General features: G+C 37.4%; 1 protein-coding gene and 1 long non-coding RNA gene across 3 annotated transcripts in view; one reads left to right on the top strand and one right to left on the bottom strand.

Annotated features, from left to right (window-relative positions):
* Nucleotides 1-15,464, top strand: part of LOC148164704 (uncharacterized) — a 172,069-nt gene that overhangs the window by 142,572 nt on the left and 14,033 nt on the right. The gene's annotated exons all lie outside the window — the stretch shown is intronic.
* FAP (fibroblast activation protein alpha) overlaps nucleotides 1-15,464 on the bottom strand; it is an 86,503-nt gene that overhangs the window by 60,750 nt on the left and 10,289 nt on the right. For both annotated transcript variants that reach the window (XM_088021652.1, XM_028113118.1), the window contains 4 exons: nucleotides 14,121-14,192; nucleotides 12,933-13,274; nucleotides 11,499-11,676; nucleotides 11,085-11,169 (listed from right to left, as the gene is read on the bottom strand). In XM_088021652.1, coding sequence (XP_087877778.1) covers nucleotides 11,085-11,169; nucleotides 11,499-11,504 — 91 coding nt within the window. In that variant the 5' untranslated portion in view covers nucleotides 11,505-11,676; nucleotides 12,933-13,274; nucleotides 14,121-14,192. The remainder of the gene's footprint in view (nucleotides 1-11,084; nucleotides 11,170-11,498; nucleotides 11,677-12,932; nucleotides 13,275-14,120; nucleotides 14,193-15,464) is intronic.

Raw genomic sequence — 15,464 nt, 5'->3', positions numbered from 1 at the left:
ATTTCATTGAATCTACTTGTTTCAGTGAACTCCTGTGCCTATCAGTGAAATCTCTCCTTGCCTATAAACTCCTGGTACGTGGATGGGGCTGGCCTGCATACCAATCCATAGATACCCTACAACCAAGTGTCGATCCTGGCTTTCAAAGAATGTTAATGGTCTTCCTTAACATTTATGCCCCTATTCAGTCTTTTTGCTCATTGTTTTGAGGCTATGTCCAAATGGACTCTTCTTTAGGTATGTTCCCTCTGCTGATCCTTAAAGAATGAAGGAAAGGTAAAGAGACTGATTCTGCCCCAGATTAGATTAAAGAAAGATTGCAGGGAAAGCATGGAGGTCATTGTTTTCTAATGGTTTGAGTGTGTGTGTATGTGTGTAAATCAGTATAAAGTGCCACTCCATGACATCAATCACACTATACAAGTTCCAGTCACTTGAAAAATATTCCACTAATAGTTATGGAATGAATAAACAGATTTTCATGCTTTTTTCCAAATAATGTTTTAATTTTAATTTTGAAATATAATCTTCTGATTATTTTGGATGTTTAGTTTTGACATCCATAATTTTAAAACTTTAAATAATTGAGCAGAAGCACAAATGAGTTCTGAAAGCATATCTCCTATACGTAACTGACACTCACTTGATTAACACTGAATTCCTGACAGTGCCCTTAAATTCAATTTGGCCTATCTTTGGCACAAGTTACTCATACACTGCCTAAACAGTCTAATTAACTGTACTTTAATTATTTGCATTTTCAACTTACTAAAGCAAAGCTGAAAATTATTTCAATTACAAATCCAAGAAATTACAATTCACAAAAATGATTCATAAGTAGTGATTCACTATTTTCGTAATTCTTTCTTAAAACTTTGTGTATTCATTATTAGGATTCTGTTTCTATTTCTGCCATTTAATTTTCCAGTCCTGAAAAATTGAGAATAAGTGTGAGAGTGGAGACATCTGATGTTAGCTCTAATATTCATCATAAACTAAATGAGAAAATACGGTTTATTAAGTGGGCACACAAATAGGTGGCAGGTCATTTTATTCTAAATCTCGAACTTGATTTGGAAGCGATGTTTATGAGCCACCTCAAGGAAAGTGACCAGAGCTTCCAGGCACACACACCCGTGTTCCTGTGGGCTCTGCAGACTGTCTGGGAGGAGGCATCACCTCCAGACATCACTTCATGTGGAGTGAGAGCCGCAAGGGCAAGTGTAGAAAATACTAGTGTGTGAGATGTACTATTTACAAACTAATATTATATTTCAGCAAAGGCTGACAACTCTGAAAAAAAAATAGACCTGAGGCAGCTTTAGACCAGTAATAATTTACTAAGTTCTTATAAGTAACAAGCACGTTACACGCATTGGTCCCGTTAAATACTCACAGCAACTCTTGGACATAAGTCCTATTATTAACACCATTTTACCGATTAGGAAGTGGAAATCAGAGAAGTAAAGTAGGTTGCCTAATACATAGCAGAGATAGAGTTTAAATCCACTCCATCTGATCTGAGAGGCTGGCGTTTTATTATTATACTGTGATTTAAAGTGAAAGCACACGTCAAAGCAACAACAACAGAACAAAACAAACACAGAAATAAGGCCAAGAACCAAGCAACACACAAGAGGTTAGAATAATTACACCTCAAAATGTAGGTTGAGAGAAAATGAGGCAATTTGAGCTTCGTCAAAGCGAAGAGGTCACTGAAGAATGTAGTAGCTCCCAGTTTCTGAAAGCAATTTTCCATGGTTCCCTCTACAAATAACACTGTACAACATAAGTCAAAGGAATTGTCAGGGTTTTTTTAAGTTCATTTGTGTATTATATGATTGTCGTGCTATGTTATTTTAATTAGGGCATTTTTTCATGATCTCTAAAGCTTTGAAGATCAGAAGATATGATCAACATAATGTATAAGAACAGGAACAGTAGATGCCATTTGGGTGACCCTGAAGGGGAAAGCAAACCTTGTCTTACATTTTTTTAAATTTTATTATGTTATGTTAATCACCATACATTACATCATTAGTTTTTGATGTAGTGTTCCATGATTCGTTGTTTGTGTATGACACCGAGTGCTCCATGCAGAACGTGCCCTCTTTAATACCCATCACCAGGCTTGTCTATTTTTGAAGGCTCACTCCTTCTCCTTTGCCAGCTCAGCTTCCTCTAGTCTCTACTTTCGATTTTGTTGTGGCTCATATTGGTGTTCCTTGGGGTCTGAGGAAGAACCACTTTCCTCAGCCATTTCATTCTCCCAGGATTTCTATTCCACATCCTTGGGCTGACTCACCTCCACTATCACTGCCACATCTGACCCCCAATGGATTTCTTCTCTGGATTCCACACCTGTCTATTAAACCTCCTCCTTAACATCTCTGCTTGCACATCTCTCGGGCATTTCAAAAATCAATATGTTGAAAGCTAAGAATAAAGGAATTCCACCCTGTCCCTCCAGACTTCTCTAAATTAATAGCAGTATCATCCATCGAGTTCCTCAACTCAAATACTTGGGAGATATCCTTGACGCCCCTCTTTCCTTCCTGCCTTTGTCCAACACCCCAGCCTGACAACTCAGTCTCCAAAATCTCTCTCTACTCTGTCTGCTTTTCTCCATTTCTATTGCACCCCCAAGGCCAAGCCATTTCTCAATAGATAGACTATAATGGATGCCAAATTGTTTCGCCTACAACTTCATTCCTGATATTTCATTCAGGCTTTGATTTACATTTTCCTAATGTCTAATGATGTTAAATATCTCTTCATGTGCTTATTGGTCATTTGTATACCTTTTTTTGGGAGGGGGAGATGTTTATCCTTTGTCCATTTTTAAATTGGGTTATTTGCCTTTTTATTATTGATTTTTAAGAGTTCTTCATATATTCTGGATGCAAGTTCCTTATCAGATATATGATTTGCAAACATTTTTTCCCACTTTGTGGGTAGTCTTTGCACTTTCTTGATGGTATCCTTTGTAACCCCAAAGCATTAAATTTCAATGAAGTTCAATGTACATACTTTTTCTTTTGTTGCTTGTGCTTTTGATCATATCTAAGAAACCATTGACTAATCCAAGAACATGAAGATTCATTCCTATGTCTTGTTTTAAGACTTTTATAGATTTAGGGGCACTTGGGTGGCTCAGTAGGTTAAGTGTCTGCCTTTGTCATCATCAAATCATGATCCCGGAGTTCCAGGATCAAGCCCCACATTGGGTTCCCTGCTCAGCAGGGAGTCTGCTTCTCCCTTTGCCCCCCACCCCACTCATGCTCTCTCTTTCTCTCTCTCTCTCTCAAATAAATAAATAAAATCTTTAAAAAACACTTTTATAGGTTTAGCTCTTATATTTAAGTCTCTGATCCATTTTGAGTTAATTTTTATGTATTGTGTGAAGAAGGAAGTCCAGCCTGGTTTTTTTTGTTGTTGTTGTTGTTTTTGCATCTTGATATCCAGTTGTCTCCATACCATTTGTTGAAAAAACTTTCCCCATTAAATTGTTACGGCACCCTTACAAAAAAAAAATCAATGAAATATATATATATATATGACTTAGTTTTGGACTCTAAATTATATTCCATTGATCTGTATGTGTATCCTTATGCAGGCACCACACTATTTTGATTATATAAGTTTTGTAGTAAGTTTTGAAATAAGCAAGTGTGATTCCTCCAACTTTGTTCTTTTTCAAGATAGCTATTCTGGGTCCTTTTCATTTCCATATGAATTTTAGGTTCACCTTGTCAATTTCTGCAAGTTATTTAGGATTTGGATAAGAATTACATTTAAGAATTATACTGTTGAATCACAGATCTGTACTTCTGAAACAAATAACGCAACATATTTTAAGAAAAAAGAAAAAGAAGATAACAGGAGAGGAAGAAAAGGGGAGTATGTCAGAGGGGGAGACGAACCATGAGAGATGATGGACTCTGAAAAACAAACTGAGGGTTCTAGAGGGGAGGGGGGTAGGTGGATGGGTTAGCCTGGTGATGGGTATTGAGGAGGGCACGTTCTGCATGGAGCACTGGGTGTTATGAACAAACAATGAATCATGGAACACTGCATCAAAAACTAATGATGTAATATATGGTGATTAACATAACAATAAAAAAATAAAAAAAAAAGAATTATACTTAAGCCGTAGATAAACTTAGGGAGTATTGCCATCTTAAAAATATTTAGTTTTCTGATTATTAAGTTCACATAGGATGTCTTACGATTATTTAGATCTTTTTGTATCATTTATCACTAATGTATAGAAATGCAATTGATTTTTATATATTGATGTGTCTTGCAACTTTTCTAAAGTTATTAGTTTGAATAGTTTTGGTGAATTCCTTGAGATTTTCTATAAACCAGATTATGTCATCTGCAAATAGAAATAGATTTACTTCTTCCTTTCCAATCTGAATACTTTTTATTTCTTCTCCTTACCTAATTGCTCTGGTACAACCACCAAAAAATATTGAACAGAAGTGGCTGAGAGCAGAAATGCTGTGTTGTTCTCAATTAGGGGGAAAGCACTGAATCTTTTATCACTGTGATGTTAGCTGCGAGTTTTTTGTAGATGTCCTTTATCAAATAGAGGAAATTCCTCCTATTTTTAGTCTGCTGAGTGTTTTCACAATGAAAGGGCGCTAGATTTCATTAAATCCTTTTTCTGTGTCTATTAAGATAATCATGTGGTTTTTGTCCTATTAATGCAGTTTATTATAGTAATTGATTTTTGGCTGTTAAACCAATCTTGTATTCTTTGGATAAATTCCACGTGGTAATGGTATACAATCCTTTAGATGTTGTTGAATTTGGTTTGCTAGTATTTTGTTGAGGATTTTTTCATTTATATTCATAAGATTTATTGGTCTGTAATTTTTTTCTTGTGACATCTTTGTAGCATAATACCCTCTAGCTCCATCCACTTTGTTACAAATAGCAAGATTTCATTCTTTTTGATGGCTGAGTAATATTCCATTGTGTATCTATCCTGTTCCTTTAAAGAGTTCTATCACATCAGTTTTTCTACCAAGTATAAAATCATAATCTTTATGAAAAAATTTAATTTAGATACTAAGCAATCATATTCTTCTTATGACTAATAGAAATAAAGATTAATAACAGCTGTAAGTTATTCTGTTTTTACTACATAGTTTTTGTTATTTTGCAAGGATACTGAAATGAAAAATAAGTTCTTTCCTCTACATATAAATAGGGAATAAATTTTAAACAAAAGACTGATTAGTATTTAATTATCTTACGGAAAGATCATTTCAATTTGTGCCTACTGTGTTAACTATTACAATATATTTTAAATCTCATTTTGACTGTCTCTGGTTCTTAAAAACTTTTATCCTGGATTACACATCCCTGATTTGAGCTTTAGAACTTTTTTTTTCAAGGTGTGTCTATGGCTAGATGTTCTTGTGTGAGTTGTAACACAATTCGCTTTGGAAATCAGAGACAGGTAAACTCCTCTGCATTATGGGACTCATCCAAAGACGGGGATTATTTTCTATATTATTTAGAATTTGGCAAAACTTGGAGAAAGCTTGCCAAGATTCATCTTCTGTGGTTTTAAAATCCAAGTGCAAATTACAGAAATATAATCTGCAAAGTTGATTTGTTTACACTCAACTCAAAAGCTCCTTTATGTCCATGAACTTTCTGAACCTTTTCTTCAACCCTTCAGACTTCCCCAGATTTCCTCCAAAAGCACAGTGAAAAAATAAGCTTAAAACTCTTAAGATGTTTGAGGGAGTCTGTTTCACAGTTCTGAATGTTGATACTGGGAAAATTTCAAGCCTTAAAAACATATTCACTTCTCCTTTGAGGATGATTTTGTCTCACATGTATCTTATTTAACTGAGGTTATAGTAGTAATAATAATCATAACAACAACAGTAGATTTCTGCCTAACATGCAGACATTCTAAATTCTATTTCTTCTTGCAAAATACTGATTTCTGTCCTATCTAAATTGTCTATGATTTCAGATAGCTCCTGAAAAGGATTGTATAGAGCATTACCTAGCTAAGTAAGCAATCACTATACATTTTTTATATGTGTGTATAATTGTAAATACATATGTATATACATATTTTCCTGTGTTAACTTGTTTATGTAACTCGACCTCACAGCTATCATTCTCTTTTTGGCTCCTTGAATTCACTCTCCTGCCTCAGGGATTTTGTGCCTGCATTTTCCTCTGCATTGAGGATTTATCCCTGCCTTAAGGATTGTGTCCTTCCTGTCCTTAAGGTCTCAGCTCAAATATCACCTCAGAGAAGCCTCATGGACGAGCTTCATTACAGACTGAATTGTGTCCCCCAAATTCAAAGACTGAAGCTCTAACCATCAGTGTGATTGTGTTTGGAGACAGTGCCCTTAAGGAGGCACATAATTAAGATTATATAAAATTTAATAGTGGAGCCCTAATCCAGTATAACTGGTGTCCTTATAAGAAGAGGAAGAGACACCAGGAGTATGTGTGCATTAGAGAAAAGGCCATGTGAGGACACAGAGAGAAGGCAGCCATCTACACGCAGAGGAGGGAAGCCTCCGAAGAAACCAAACCTGTCTGCACCCTGATCCTGGACTTCCATCCTCCAGAACTGGGAGAAAATAAATGTCAGCTGTTGAAGCCACCCAGTCTGTGGTATTCTGTTCTGGCAGCCCTAGAGGTCTAACACAACCCTCACTCTAGTTGTTCTATGTAACACTTTAAGGAATTTGAAATATCTTACATATTTGTTTACTTGCTTATTACCAGACTGCTCTTTCCTAAGGGTGGAGCCCTTGTCATTCATGCCCTAGACCAGTGGCAATTTTTTGGAAGGTGCTTAACAAATAATTGTTGGACAAATAATCGACATGTCTAGGAGCCACAGTGGACTGGACATTGTGGATATTGGATAACTGTGGGCTGTTCATCTCAGGCTTTTCATATTCAGTAGATTGTTATTTTTAATCCGGGAGGAACCATATACTTCTTCTAGTCCAAGGGTTAAAAATCAAAGTGTTTCAGGGCGCCTGCATGGCTCAGTTGTTAAGCGTCTGCCTTCGGCTCAGGTCATGATCCCAGGGTCCTGGGATCGAGTCCCACATTGGGCTCTCTGCTCAATGGGGAGCCTGCTTCTCCCTCTGCCTCTGCCCCTCCCTCCTGCTTGTGCTCTCTCTTTGTACCTCAAATAAATAAATAAAATCTTTAAAAAAAATCCAACTTTTTCTAGAAACCAAGTCGATATTGTAAATGAATGTGGTAGCTTGAGCACAATAAAATACAAAGTTGTAGGGTCTGTGGCAGACTGGAGAATGCATTGCCCCACTAAAGGTAACACGTACTTCTCAACTAGCCATTACCATGAGCCCAATGCTGCCAGACCTAATATTTAAAGAGGAGTCAAGAATCTAAGATTTTTATGTGAAATCTGCCGATTTTTAAAAACTAGCAACTATACAAATTTGTATAAAATACTGCACACCCAAAACAACAGTAAAAGGCAAAACGTTTAAAGGTAGACAAAGGATTTCAGGGAGCTCTGAGGCTGGACTTACAGTGGTTCTCCTTTCACTGGGAGGTACTAGAGGCACTGCCCAGGAGAACTTCTGATTTCTCCCCACCCCCGCATTCCCCCCTCTTCTTTTTTCTTTCCTTCAACTTTATCCTCTACCCCCATCTCCAACTTCCTTTATCTTCTCACTTTTGTCTCTCTTGCTTTTGCGTCAGAGCTGCTAGTGTCCTGTATGAGTGCCTTGCATGCAAAAGTTTCTGAAAAATATTTGTTTTTGAGCCAAGGAGGTGGGGGTTAGGAACAGGAATGATACCCAGGCGTAAAGACTCCCTACTCTCAGAATTGAGAACATTGTTGAAATTGGAATACATTACACAGTAGGGCCTACTTGCCATCTTTGTGTTATGTGTATATTAGGATGAAGACCACAATAAAATTCTAGCTGTCATTATTTCAGCAGCTACTTATGTTAAATTGTAGAAAAATAATAGCTAATATCAATGGAACATCTGCTTATCCTCATGTCGGGAGCTCTACACTCAATTGAAGTCAACGGGAGGGCCGTTCACACCTACCTGTCCCTTCACACACAAATTTCACAAACTCAGGTCCAGGAATTCAGAGACTGTAAATTGTGAGGCAAGGCCATATAGAATTCACTTATGAAATTCTGGAACGTTTATCGCTTTCCAATTCCAATTTTTTGTATGTTTGTGTTTATCTCATGAAATCTCTTGAGATAAGATCTGTGCATTTGTCTTTGGGGTTGGCAAAAATGAGGGGAAGGTGTGGAGGTTAGTTTCTGTTCTTGGCCTGGTTGCATCTTCACAGGGGAAGTGGAGTGATGCTTCGGAAGAAAAGAGGAAGTGAATAGAGGCAGGAGAATAGAAAGGGCAACCATGGAACGGCGGTAGACTGAGGCAAAAGGGGATGGCCTGGGACTAAGGAATAGAAACCCACATGTGTTTCCCATTTGGTGCAAATAAAAATGGGAAATTTTGGAAGTTTCCAAAAAAGTTGTCCCTTATGTTTATTATTATGTGGGTGATCTAAATGGATCTTTTTCATTTCACCACTACATTTTCCTATTTGTTCCCAAAATCCTGCCTAATTCCTCCCCAGCTCTTTTAAGAACTGAGGCTGGCGTTTCTGGGACCTTCTCCCTGTGTGGAAAAGCCCATTTCTCCCCTTCTTTCACTGGGACCTGGTGGGGATGGACCAGCAGAAATCCCCTCTGGTGGTGATGACCATGCCTCCATGGAGGGGGGGGTTACCTTGCCTTTCGCAAGGAAACCTAGACCACTGCACCTTTGTTTCCCCGGCAACTGGCACAATGATGGGCAGGTCATTGGTGGGATTTACTTTGATAATAAATAAATAAGTGAACCCAGGTTTCTTAAGCGGGTCTTTAAGTTTCTCAAAGGAAGACTGTTTATACGCTGGCGCAGAGATCCTGGGCTAAGAATATGAGGGCACCTAAGGCCAATGTAAGGTAATGGGATTTCTGAGGAAGTGTGAGAAGGCTAACTGGAAGCTAACTTGGCATTGAATTTTCTGTTCCTCCTTCCCTTCTCCTGCCTTAGTACCTTAGATGCTACTCTCACCAGGCACTGGGCGGAGGTGAGAGGGAAGCTCCAGACCTGGGGTGATTAAGGAGTGGGGTGAGAAGACAGGAGGGGAGGACAGAAGGATGCACTGAGCATCAGGGGCCTGTACACAGACATGTGGGAAGGAGGGCTTTGACCCTGGTCCTGCTCAGGAAATGGGGCAATGAATAGTCCCATGTACAAGTTATTCGAGTGGCATTCTGAGAAGTTCTTCAGCCAATTTAGAATAGACAGAGAATATTATAAATAGAAAAGATACAGTTCTCAGCTTTTTTATGATTTTTCTGTTGCTCAGAGTAATAAAATTTCATCTAAAGTTTAGTTTGATTATTTGACTCTTTCAGGAAATTACTTTGCCCTGAGAATAATCCTGTTGGTTGAAACAGAAAACTATGTTATAAATGACAGGGATTTTATACCATATGTAGTTTATAACATATATTTATGTGTATAAGATACATGTCTAAACTTGGGAAGAAGGTAAGGATTGAGATTGTGCATAATGACACAAATTTCTATGTGTCGTATACTTATATACTTTTTATAAATGTATAACTATAGTATGTTGCTCATGAAAATTTATGGCTTAAATTCCAAAGTGCCATTGCAATCCAATCTTGCCTATGGACATGGGGTAAGCTCACAATAATTTCCATACACTTCTGTTCTCAGAACATTAATTTTTGAGGGAGCAAAATGTGAATTTCAAGTATTGGTGATTTTCTTTCCAAAGAAGGAGTTAATTTTGAATGGATTAGCATCCAATAGGCCAATTGGACTTAATCTGCCATCTGACAGTTACTCATATGAGGCAAATATGGCCCAAAACCACTGAGGTGAGACACTGGTCTGAAGACAATTTTAACCTGAAAAACCATGAAAAATATGGATGCGCACACACATCTCAGCATCCTAAGAGTAATCAAATGCCATCAGATAGCAGAAATAAGGACTAAAGATTAACACTGAAGATATAAGAACACTGTTTTCCTCCTCCATTTTGTAATTCTGTGAAAATCCCACTAGCATGTTGAATTTTTCAAAATATTTTTCTATATTTCATTTTAGAACAACAGATCATTTTTTAGCTAAAGCCTTACCATTGGTCTTCCTTTACTGTTAGTTAATCTGTAACCAAAAATATTTCCCATCTTAGCTACCATAAGCTTTTTTTTTTTAACATTTATTAGTACAAACTTTCCCCCTTCCCCTAGACCCCAAGACACACGATGTGTTCTTGTTGTAACTTTTTCCTGTTTTAGAATTTGAGCTTCTCTTCATCAACCATTTCCTAAGAACCTATTCCCCTAATATCACTGGGTTATTTGCAGACAGAGTCTTAATTTAAATTCAAACTAGCCCCAGTATCAGTTCATAGTATCTTCCATCTGACAGCAAACTGAAATCAATGTTAATCTTCTAAAAGGATCGATTTATCACTTAATGCTTTCTTGATAATAGTCTTCTAATCTGATTTTTCAGTGCTACTGCATCTAGAGCAACAATTTCACCTTTTCTGTAGCTATTCCTGGGATCTCTATTTGCTGCTGCCTCCCTACATTTTTGGAAAGTCTCATAATACAAAACTCCATAGGTTCTGTTTTGACTTTTCCATTCTTACTTATCTTTACAATAATGAAAAGAAATGTTAGTTAAAAATATTTTCTCTAAAGGCCTGTCCAGACTTGTAATTTAACAGATATTGGGGGGGGGGGGTGGGGGTGATACGGAATAATGCTTCGGTTTTTCTATTGCTGAAGTAATCCTTGGAATCTTCCTACTCGTGCCTTAAATTCTTCAGTATTTCTGGTTGCTCAACAACATATCTGTGAGCTTAGAAATAACAGACTTACTTTGGGAAATAAGCACTTAGGAAATGTTCAATCACTTGTGACCATGCATTAGTGCACTTTCCAAGCTATCGTGGGCAGATAGAGCAAATCAGAGAAAATTCTTACCTCTTGAAGGACGTAAGACAATGCACATCACCAATAAAGCAAGCACAGCAGAAGTGGCAACTCCAAATACAATTTTTAACCATGTCTACATAAGATAAAGAAAATTGACATATACACAGTTTCTGCTAAATAGTAGAAATGGCAAGATTTTGTTTACACCTAAATCCTATTTCTCCCTCCCCACAAAGCCTTTGATTGTTTTCCACTGATCTGGCTATAATTGCTGGAATTCTCCCAGCTCTCCAAGGACAAATGTTTCTGCAATATATTTAGAACAATCTCCCAATCCCAACCCACTCCAGGAAGTACATACTTATGTACAAATCCTCACCTTCTAAACAATAGAAAACTGTGATCGAACTCAACTCAGCCAGTCCTCCTTCTTTAGCAACACCTGAGGCTGCATATACTAACCTTCATTTTTCCAGATGTTTTTGAAAGTTAGCTAATTCTGACTTCAGAACGTAGGTCACCAGATCTGTGAAAACCGTTGAAAGAAGCAAGTCTGTCTTCAGAGTTGGAAACTGAAGCTGGGACAAGGTTTTTTTCTTTCCACGGACTTTTGAATACCGGGCCAAATTTCAAAAGATTTCTGTAAAATTAGAAACAGATTTTGGGGGCGTTCTTGGCCTTGAAATGAACTGTGAGTGGCTCAAGGGAGGTTTTATAGCCTTCTCATCCTTGTAAATTCTACACCAACACCAACATCTGCTTACGTTGACAGAGGTTTTAGTTTTTTTTTTTTTTTTTTAACAAGGTTGGGTTTATGTTTCATTTTCTTCTAGAAATCACTTACGGATCACTTTGGCAAGTGATCACATTTTCTGTAACCATTTTATTTGCAACCAGAAGAAGAATTTAAAATAGTACAACCTCCAGGTACACACAATATACATATATCTATTTTTTTAGCAGAGAAAGAAAATTAAAGCCATATAAGATTTTGTGAGACATACACCACATAACTGCACATTTTTATTCCTCTGGGAAATTATGAGGTACTTGCGGACAGAAATGTTTTTCTTTCAGCACAATTTCTTTGTCCATATAGCACCATATGCACTTTCAGTAAATACAGAAGTTTAAAAATTCAACTGTCTAAACCCACGGCTGCTTTACTTTAAAGAAATAAAATGCCATCTGGTGAAATTTAGTATGGGTTAGGTGTGTATGCACAGGCCAGAAAGATGGAAAGATCAGTAAGAATAATTTACCAACAGACCTTTGGAAGAATGGAAATGGCTTTGCAAAAGTGATATTTTTGCTTCCATCTCAGAATATATTCTGAGAGAGAAGACCATTCAGTAATTATAAAGCCTTTAAAACAAATAAAAAAGCATTTGAAAACAGAGTTAAGTCTTAAGTACAATTTCATTTTGGCTAAATCCATATAATTGCAAAGCAATTGGTCAACCTGACAGATCAGAAAAAAAGGTTGACTGAATTTTTTAAAAATACATACACACAACAGTTTCTTGGAGTATTCTGGCTGGTTCAGTGCAAGACACTTGGATAGATTCTGTGGTTCCACATAAACACAATTGCTAACCTACTGTCTTTAGTTTTTCCACTAATGATTTTCTTTTCTGGAAATTTATGGTGTTCTCACAATGACTAAAACTTCATGGTGACATTTCCTGGGTTGTTCATGAAAGGTAATGAGGAAACAATACTGAAATTTGTTGCTGTTTGCTTTAATCAACTGGTCTGGCTACCATAGGAGGCTTTCTCCAGCAAACAGCAGGACAGTGGCTTGCGAACTTCCTTTCAGACATTCTCCAGACATCCCTCCCTGAATTCCAGTCTTATGAAAATTCTGTTGAGGAAAATGAGTCATTAAGCACTTACTGGCAGACAGATGTAGCCACCCGGATTCTAGATGAGCCTCCCTCTTTGGCAGTTGATGGGACCAGCTCTTTACAAACTGAAGCAATGATTAAGAGTAATATCCAGGTTATGCTCTATACTTGCAGACATATCTATTGATTGTGAGATCCTCAAATCCGAGATAGAAGCCACCAGCTAGGTTTCAAATGAACAGCTCCCGTGTGTGTCCTCTCAGATTGATTGCCTCCTTTGGAAAATTCACAGAGCATGTTCTCAGAAGTTCTGTCCCAGCCTGCCAAAGCCCCAGAGTCCACAAGTACTTTTTAGTGTGTTATTTCCAAGACTTCACATTCTGAAGAGTGACTGTAATAAATGATGAGGGTGTAATTAAAATGGATACTATTCGCTTTAGCAATTAAAAATGCACTGACATGTGTCTGGTCTGAGTACCATTTAGGATTGCAGCCAAGTGTGGGCGTCCACAAGAGACTCATTTGATAGGTTCTATAGAGAAATTGGGGTGCTTTAAGAGGAACAAATTTAAGTTGAAACTGTTAGTGAGTGGGGGGAATTTTGAGGCTGAAATATGTTTACTTAGTTTTGTTTATTTTTTTCCTTGGAAAGTTGGTGATTCAAATTCAACTTCTGGAAAATTCTTACTGGTTTAAACTGTTTTTAGAAAAATGAGACTAGCTACAGAAGTAAAGATGTCAAGAGTTTTTCCATGTGATTCCATGGGTTAGGGACATGTTGCTTTAACAGAGCTTCACATGTCCATCCCTCTGAGATACTGTGTAAGTGTTCTAGCTTTCATCCAAACAGAGACTCCCACAAAAATTTGGATGGTTTTAATATTACAACATCTTTACTGGCTTTTTCTTCTTTCAGAGTGAATACAAAAATGCTTATGCTAACATTTTTTTAAAACATTGAGGAAACTGACTACCATTCTTATTTTATACAGTGAATCAACATCCAATCAGCTTCTCTGTCAGGAAAACACATATGAATAAGCCTCAGCCTGTGTCCTCAGGGAGCTTACTTTCTAGTACAAGCAGGACAGGGAAGTTCTTATATGTTTCTTTTCTCTTTCTGGAAGGCTGGTTGAGAATGAGCCTCAGGCTGAGTTCACCCTTAGTAGGAAAGAGACTCGTGATTGGCTGTTGACTTCAGCATGGACCCAGGAGGAGAGTCATGAAATCCACATACCATGTTTGTAAGCCATAGAGTAGGTCTAGTTTTGGTCAGGACTGGGACTTTTTTCAGAAAGTGACTCTGGATCTATTCAAATGCAACAAAAATGGAAAGTATGACTTCTGCTTGTAAAAAACTAAGAGCAAGAATTAGGATAGTAGAGGTTCAACTGAGCTTTTCCCAAAGATGGGCCTTCTAAGGCTTAATTTGGAATATGACTACATTCTGGTAAGCCCACTGGGAAAGTTAACTATAACATAAATCTTTAGCTTACTAAGACAGATTTCTAGAACTATTTAGCAATAGCCATTGTGTGTCTGCCAAAAATGAGTTTGATTTAGATGTTTTCCTAGAAAACACATCCAGTGATATACTCATAGAGAGTGAATGGGGTAAGACCATGCTGAAGGCATAAATAGGGATTCTGTCTTTTTATTTGGAGGTAGGAGAATAAAAAAAGAGATACATTTATGAACCAAAATCTAAGATTAAGATTATTTAAGGACAAGTGATAAGTAAGGGGTATGAGGGCAGGAGTGGAGCCTACGAAAACCTTGATTTTTTTTTTTAAAGATTTTATTTATTTATTTGACAGAGAGAGACACAGCGAGAGAGGGAACATGAGCAGGGGGAGTGGGAGAGGGAGAAGCAGGCTTCCCGCGAAGCAGGGAGCCCGATGTGGGGCTCATGTGGGGCTTGATCCCAGGATGCTGGGATCATGACCTGAGCCGAAAGCAGACGTTTAACAGCTGAGCCACCCAGGCGCCCCCAGAAACCTTGATTTTTATAAAATAAGAATTTGCACTTAAGAAGTCCATGCATGCCCATCTGATTCCTTAGATTCAATAAATATTTCCAGTTCAGTGGTATATACAAAGAGCTTTAATACACTATTTCATTTAACTCATAACCAAAACTCATTTTACTGATTAGGAAATGGAGCCCCCAAAAATTAGATAACTCACCCAAGATTCCAACAGAACCAAAGTTATCATATTACATTGCTTCTTTGTAATACCTCCTGAAGCTGATTCAATAGTAATAAATATTTTTAATTTAATTGACATCTCACTGATTTTCTATTCAGATATATTTTAAAGGTATGATGGTAGAGTCATTATCATTAAAATATGCACAATCCTCCCATCTTCAGAGAACATAGTTATACATGTCTTAAAAGACCACAGTCTCACTCTACAAGGATAGTGTCCAAAATATTAATTCGGTTAGAGTTCTGTTACAATGGGGGTCTAGTAATCAGAACAGTAATCATACATTGCCTGGGGTTAAAATGTCTTCCTCCAAGGACTTATTTAAATTAAGGAATTAAGCAGAATCCCATCATCAAAGAGATTTTGA

The sequence above is a fragment of the Eumetopias jubatus genome, unplaced genomic scaffold (assembly GCF_037043125.1).
Source record: "Eumetopias jubatus isolate StellerSeaLion01/CBP00866 unplaced genomic scaffold, mEumJub1_p1.0 scaffold_3, whole genome shotgun sequence".
NCBI classification, from domain to species: domain Eukaryota; kingdom Metazoa; phylum Chordata; class Mammalia; order Carnivora; family Otariidae; genus Eumetopias; species Eumetopias jubatus.
This window is presented reverse-complemented; position numbering and strand designations above follow the sequence as displayed.